Below are 7,351 nucleotides of genomic sequence, written 5' to 3'. Positions count from 1 at the left end.
GAACCGTTACTACATTGTTTGCATAATAACAGAATGCAAAGCTGAATATCAGTTGAATGAACATTACATTTAAACTGACAACATTGTCGGGATTTTCTTCTTGAAGTTCCTGTGAAAAAAAATGATCGTTCATTTTCCAAAAAAAATGTATTTGAATTTTATCTTCTAACCATATTCAATTGAAATAGCACAACTGTCATGATAATGCAACAGTGAAATACTTCGTATACTGATTCATGTATTCGGTTGGAACTCGGTTGACCGAAGCACCATCTAAAGAACCGATGGCGAGTTATATATTTTCATAATATTTATGTTTGTTGTGAAACGTGGAGATGCAAATCAATATGGTATGTTCAACATCAATCAAACAAAGAGACTTTTATTCCTAATATTCATTTTTTTTACTCACAATATTTACTCAATATGGAACTATCTAAACATTTTATGTCCTACATTCCTAATGATATTCTGGTTTTATATTTTCTCGTCATCAATTAGTGTATCTAACCCTTAAATTGCGGCTATTCACCAAATTGTTCAGATTAACCAACCAACCCAAAGCATCGACTTTCCTTCTGTTGTCCGTTTCTTCCGAATTTTCGGTTGGTTCAATGTCCCTACTTTGGTATGAATTTCCATTTCCGCCACTGAATCCACCAACACCGCCACAGCCTTGAACACACGAACATGATTTTGGCACTGACACCAATGCAATTTGTTCGGACCCATCATCACACTCGACGGCCACTTCCATTTTATCGAATTCTGACACTGAACAGCATTCACATTTTTGTTCTTGCCGGCCTGTTGCACGATTGAATGTTGTTTTCGAATTACACACACCGCCGCACTCAGCAAAACCTTGAATCGGCTTAGCATTGACACATCGCCCGTAATCGGAATAAATTTCTATTAAACCAATAGTTTCCGACTCGTTCATCGGCACTGGCTGGCATGTGTCTGGAATAAAAATTGAAAATTAAATACAGTTCTACTTCATTATCATTTCTTGATCAAAGTCTTACTTTCTTTGTTATCCCTATTCTTCCGTGGTTTATCCTCCGTTGGCTTTTTTTGGTTCAAGTTTTGATTTTGACCTTGATCGATATTTCCATCTTGTTCCACACTTGCGTCTTCATTATCTACACTTGTTTCTGGACCATTTTTATCAGTGTCTTTTTTGTTTTGGCATGTATTCCTGCAATACCACTCTCCACCGTGACAAATGCACGCTTTGCATCCATTTTTGATTTGAGCACCAAAAATGTACCATTTTCCCTTGTTTTCACACGAGCAAAAGTTTGGCATTACACACTGGTTCAACTTTTGATCAAGTACATAACCATCTTTACACACACAGCCTGTTTTGCACTTTCCAGTCGGTTTCGAAGTGTAATTATTCATATTGGCGCATGTTTTTGGCTCATCCGGTATACATATGGACATTCTTTCATTCTTTTCATCCGAGCACTCATTTTGTTTAGTTTCATCATTGGTGTCAGTCGTTTCACTTACCTCTGACATATCGGTTGTTACCGAACTATCTGCTGGATCCGTTACATCAGTTACCTCATCTAACTCATCTGGTTGAGTTGATTTACTTGGCTCAGTCGATTCCGTTGGCTTATTTGGTTCAGTTGCTTCAGTTGATTCGCTTGGTTTAGTGGGATTAGTTGGTCTAGTTGGCTTTGTTGGCCTCGTTGTCTTCATCGGATTAGTCACTTTATTTGGCTTAGCTGACTGTTCTGGTGTAATAGGTGTGATTGGTCTAATAAGATTGGGTGAATTGGACGGTTTAATGGACATTTCTGCCTCAGTTGGTTCAATAGATTCGGTTGGCTCAGTAGGTGAAGTAGAATCGGTGGGCTGGGTTCGTTTGGTAGGCACCGTAGTTTCAGTTGTTTGGCTAGGTTTGGTAGCTTCGGTTGTTTGGCTTGGTATGGTAGTTGATTCAGGTTCCTTAGGGCACATTTCGATTGGAATGCATTTATTATTTGCATCGAGAGCTTTTCCGATTGGACACTGACAGCCTGCGACACACTTTTTGGTGTATTTGTTCGATTTTGCTTGCAAATCAGTGCAGGTTAAATGACAACGATCTGAGCATTCTTGAAATATTTGATCGGCTGTACACTTTACAGCTAAAAATACACGCAATAAAATGTATCGTTAATAACAGGGAAAAGTTCAAAATGGAAATAAATAAATTGATTGACAAATGCTTGAATTTACTTTAATCTTATTCACGTAAACACGTTAGTAAAATAAAAAACCGAAGAAAATAATATTGTTAGAAAATACTTTTCGTAAAATACTGCTCAAAAAGAATCTATTGTTTTTACAATCGTCTATTGCATCAACATGTTAGTAACTTAAGTTTACTTGTGACGAAATTTAAATCAAATTCTCTTTATCTTTCAATTCAAAATTTCCATTTAAATTGATAATAAATCGTTTACAAATCATTTTAGTAAGTACCGCATTCTTTAATTGATTGTCTCCAATTGATATTTTTGCCATTACGACTGCATTCGTTTGCATAAGCCGAGAAAATGGTGCATTTGCATTGTGCTGGGTTTCCTTTGCATGCGCACATATCATACATGCAATTCTCCACATATGGCTCTGGATCGACGTATTGATGACAAGCTGCAAAAATGTTACTTCTGAGCTTTGAACAAACTTGAACGGCTTGCTGTTGATTTTGCGGGTTTGCTTGGCATGGATGTTGATTATTTATTTGCTCTTGATCGGCATCACAGAGTTCTTTTACACGCCACTTTTCACCAAATGATTCAGATAATACTTCGGCATCACCTTCAGGTGTGGTAAAATCATTTTCAGGGTTATTGTCGAAGTTTCCACAAAGACCATTTGTTTTGTTGCTATGTGTAGCAGGAGCATCGATATAGGCATAAGTGTAGCCATCCCACATCATATCCAGGCCATCTGCGCATGAAACTTGACGCGCCATTTGACTCACGGGTCGGATGTGCATGAAGCCACCTAAAAGATTTATCGGCAGATTTCGTGTTGCATCGATTCCATTCACTGTAACTCTTCCTCTTTGATCCATTCGTACCAACGTTGATGATTGCGGTACATGCATCATTATCGCTTTGGTGCATGATACTTGATCATTGTGACCCCCTAGATAAGAATCGTGGAAAAATGAAAGAAATTTAAAACGAGACTTTTCAAGTTTAAAGCGAAATCAAGGAAACACTCAAACACTTACACGGACAATCTCCATTTTCTGCAATAATATCCATATGTGGCATACGCATAAGATAATAAGAGCATCTTCCCATGAAATCATAACGCTTTCCATCGAAGGTTATGTAATGCGGATCACCGAAAACTTCGCAACGGGCATCGTTTTGTGGTGGCTGCGGTGCTTGTTCCGGAGATTGTTCAGGCAATTCTTGTGGACGTTGTTGGGGAGGCTGTTGTGGACGGTGTTGAGGAGGCTGTTGTGGACGTTGTTGAGGAGGTTGTTCTGGAGATGAGTGATCATGTTCTTGAACTTCACGTTCATCGCATTTCCATTGACCCTTCTCACACTTGCAGTTGCTGGATCCCTTTGTTGCTTCACTTCCGGGCTCATACGTCTGACCATTCAAAGTACACGGGCAACTTTCCTTTGGGATGCATTCTCCTTCATTTTCAACGGTACCATCCGGACAGAAACAACCTTCGAAACACTCACTTGATGACGTTTCTTCCTCGGCAGCACTGCCACAGCTTTGTTCACTCACTTTGCTGCATTCCTTGTACTCGCGACCATTTTCACACAATGCTTCGGAAACAATTGAAATTCAAATTAATCCAATGAAATAAAAATCATACACAGTTTGGAGTAAATATTCAAAAAGAGTAAATTTTCAATTCTTTCAATGAATTCATACGTTCACATGTCAGTGGAAAAGATTGTTCTGGATTGGTTGGCACCCATTCTCCATCTTTGCACATCATTTCCATAGATGTCGAGCCATCTGACAATGCGTAACCTTTCTCACAAGTGATCGTACAACTTTCCGCTTTACAATTGGCTTCTGCCTGCTGCGTAGCTGGTTTATTCGGGCAACTATTCTTCTTTTTCACTACAATCAAATTTTAAACAATAGAATCTTATTTACAAATAACACGTCTCTTTTCATTCATTCACTTACGTTCACAAGCGAGTTTGTCTGTTTTTTGAAAGTTCTCCAAAGCCCATTCACCATTATTACACAGCAGTTTTACGCTGGTTTTCCCATTTGCGAATTGATGATTGTTGAAACACTGTACGGTACAGCTGTTTGTAGTTGTTGAACATTTTTTAAACGCATTCTTCACAAATGGCTTTGGCTTAGTACAACTTTTCGATGGTTCAGCTGGTTGATTTTGATTATTCTGAGGTTCCGACGGGCTACGATTATATGAAGATTCTGATGGATTTCGATTATTTTGTGGTGCTTGCGGTGAATTGTATGCTTGCTGAGGTTGGTTATTGTATCCGCGATCACCATTCTGTAGAGGTTGTGAACCATAACCCCTTTGTCTGTGGAAAAAATATGTTCAAAATAAACACTGTTTAATTACTAAGAGATAGTGCATAGGGGATACAGAGAAATGAATACGGAAATGTCATAACGTGCGATAACGATTCAATTTCGCACTATCAATTTGAACTGTTGTTGTGTTTGGTCTTTCCCTTTTGATGACATGACTCAAATCAAAAGTTTGTTTGCGATTAATTGATTTCATATCTTTACGTAATCATGTGCAATGAAATGCACAGAGCTGTGTAAATTTACGTATGCAAAACTGTCTTGTTGACTGTTTGAAAAAATAGCCTGACCTACTGTATGGGAAAAACCATTAAGTGTACACTATAGTTTTCTAGTTACACTGGAACAACTCGGCAAAAGAACTTACTGCGATCGAATATCGTCGATGCGACTTGTGCCACCGGATCCGATATGAAGGCATAATAAAGCAAGAACTAAAATGGACCACATTTTTATTCAACAAATAAATCCAATTACAGCGAGAAAACAAAACCAAAATATTGTATTTTATTGCTGTGATTCAAACAGCATTTCTTTATTTAGCACTTAATTTAGCAACAATTTTGTCTCACTTGATGTTCGTTCGATTACACCTCGGGCGTTGATTGAATACTGTTGTGTGTAACAACAGCGAGATGCTTTTATAACTCCGACTCGACGGAGTCTTCGAGATTGAATGCTTGATTAAAGTCGTTTGAATGAAATCGTGATAATGCAAATAAGCAAAAAAAAATCGTAAACAACGAGAGATATTTCATTAAACTTATTTTTTTTTTACATTTTTTTGTATGAATGACTTTGCTTATGATGAGATGTTGGAATACATGATGTGTTTGTATTGATTTCTAAGAATATATCGATTGGAAATATAATAAAGTAATTGCCCAGGTGTGGATATTTTTGAATTATGTTCGTTACATGGTTGTTAGAATCAACTCGATGCTTCAGAACATTTCATAATTGCGTTAACTGCCATTTTATTGGCAATGGAATGACTTTATAATTCTTATTATTAACCAAATTTCCGATCACAATGGGCAACTATTACTCAAGGTCAAAGGTGGCAATCGATTCATAACTTCGATTATTCAGTGTGTTTTTTTTCACAGACGGGTTTCAATTCAATATTGCTTGTTAAATGATGATTTCCTGAATCATACCAGTGCATTCGAAAACAAATCGTATACAGTTTTGTTGGAATATATGTGATTTATTGAGAGTGAAAGGAACATTTAATATCTGTTGATACTTTTTGTTGGACATCCCTGAAAGATTCGTGAGCATCCGCATCATAATAATTAACCGTTTAGTTGGAATTTTTACTTTTAATGGGAATTTCTTGTGATATAAAAAATAATAACCTTTAGATGTCATCGCAATAGAAGATAAAGTTTATGTAGCTGAAAAATTTCTTTAATAAAATGGCAAAAATTCTTAGAAAACTGGCATTTTGTTGTGATAATTTTGTATTGGGTTGAAAATGAATTTTATAAGAGTGTATAAGTACATATGGGTCAATTCGAAAGTTTCCGCCGCTGACATTTAGATGTCGCCACTTAAGATTGTGCTTAGCTTGACAAGTGAATCCAATTGCATTTTGTAGATGTGACATTTAGCAATCTAATTCAGAGCAGAAAGTTTCATTTTTCATACGGCGTCATTGTTTTTGAATCGATTCAAATTCGGTCGTGATATGGTATTTTTCGAGGGGCCTTTTTTTGTTGTCTGATTTCAAGAAAACTGTTGCTGAAGATCATCGAATATTATCGAATAATAAAGAATGAACCTTTCTCAATAGCTCAAGCAAAAAAAAATCATATTTTGGTCATCACCTCTTGTCAATATAGAGGGTGCAGCAATCACTCCCTCAAAAACGCGTATTTTTTCTATTTTGCGGGGTGGGTACATTTTGAAGTGGTAAAAACTTTTCCAAATGTTAGCTCTGATCGTTTTCAACAATAAATAACCGTTATATACCAATTTCTGACCACAGAATTGATAAATTTGCTCTTTGCCGTAAAAAACTCTTTGAGGAAACAAAAATTCATGACTTTTTACCAACCAAGTCCAAAATTTCTAAGAAGCAATTAATTTTGAAAACTCGTCATGTCCCCCGCGAATTCTCCGAACATTGCTCTTTCTGAATAGCACCGGTTTCAAATGATTCCGGACCACCTAAGTGGAGAACGGTCCACTTATTTTCAAAAAACCAAAAAATGGGTCTTTTCTTACATAACCTCAAAACTACCGTTATTTTTTCGAATTTTTTTTTGTCATTTTACTGAGAGATGGGCAAATGCAATCGCCTCCGATAGACAATAATGTATTTAGCTTATATTTTAATTTTATCATTGAAATAAATGTATGTTTGAATGGAAAAAACGGCGGAAACTTTCGAATTGACCTAATATTAATGATCGGAAAAGTTGAATCTAAATTCTATTGACACTTTTATTTGAATGAAAAATTTGTTTCATTATGAGCCATATATTTCATGGTGATCGATAGTTTTAAAACGATTTCGAAAAGATGAATGAAAACATTAACATAAATAAATAAATTCCAAATGAATATTTCATGTTGGACGATGTGCCGGCACTATCTTTTGTACTGACTTGGCAGTTTGTTGGCAGTGGTGGTGACTTTGATTGGTTCAACTGTTGGGTTGACAATATTTGATTCTGTGGTTGTGACAATTGTGTCGTTACACTTCCATTCCTTTCCAATGCAAGTGCTGAAATATTAAAAAAGAGGAAATTGCAGCGTTTTAGTTTGTTAAAGAGTTATACAATCAA

At 36.5% G+C, this 7,351-nt stretch overlaps 1 protein-coding gene across 2 annotated transcripts; it reads right to left on the bottom strand.

The window, feature by feature from the left end:
* Nucleotides 1–353: 353 nt before the first annotated feature.
* On the bottom strand, nt 354–5,234 carry LOC129566749 (mucin-6-like). 2 transcript variants are annotated; one of them, XM_055442947.1, is made up of 7 exons: nt 4,924–5,234; nt 4,176–4,546; nt 3,912–4,106; nt 3,242–3,802; nt 2,482–3,153; nt 1,029–2,144; nt 354–963 (listed from the first exon to the last, which is right to left on the bottom strand). In XM_055442947.1, exons 1-7 carry the CDS (start codon nt 5,004–5,006, stop codon nt 494–496), a joined length of 3,468 nt encoding a protein of 1,155 aa, XP_055298922.1. In that variant the 5' UTR covers nt 5,007–5,234; the 3' UTR covers nt 354–493. The 2 variants fall into 2 exon arrangements, with proteins under 2 accessions (XP_055298922.1, XP_055298923.1); XM_055442948.1 differs by having other exon boundaries at nt 4,176–4,540; nt 4,924–5,148.
* Nucleotides 5,235–7,351: the final 2,117 nt, after the last annotated feature.

This window comes from Sitodiplosis mosellana, unplaced genomic scaffold (genome assembly GCF_009176505.1).
Source record: "Sitodiplosis mosellana isolate CC-2019 unplaced genomic scaffold, AAFC_SMos_1.0 Smas_scaffold_5, whole genome shotgun sequence".
In the NCBI taxonomy this organism is placed as follows: Eukaryota; Metazoa; Arthropoda; class Insecta; order Diptera; family Cecidomyiidae; genus Sitodiplosis; species Sitodiplosis mosellana.
The sequence above is the reverse complement of the archived record's forward strand: the minus strand, read 5'-3'. Positions and strand labels throughout refer to the sequence as shown.

Excerpts from the sequence above, each read along its gene's own strand:
- LOC129566749 (XM_055442947.1), bottom strand. The coding sequence starts at position 5,006 with ATGTGGTCCATTTTAGTTCTTGCTTTATTATGCCTTCATATCGGATCC. Across the intron at positions 4,107-4,175 it reads AGACAAACTCGCTTGTGAAC|TGAAAAAGAAGAATAGTTGC; the intron begins GTAAGTGAATGA and ends ATTTGATTGTAG. Across the intron at positions 3,154-3,241 it reads AGAAAATGGAGATTGTCCGT|GGGGTCACAATGATCAAGTA; the intron begins GTAAGTGTTTGA and ends ATTCTTATCTAG.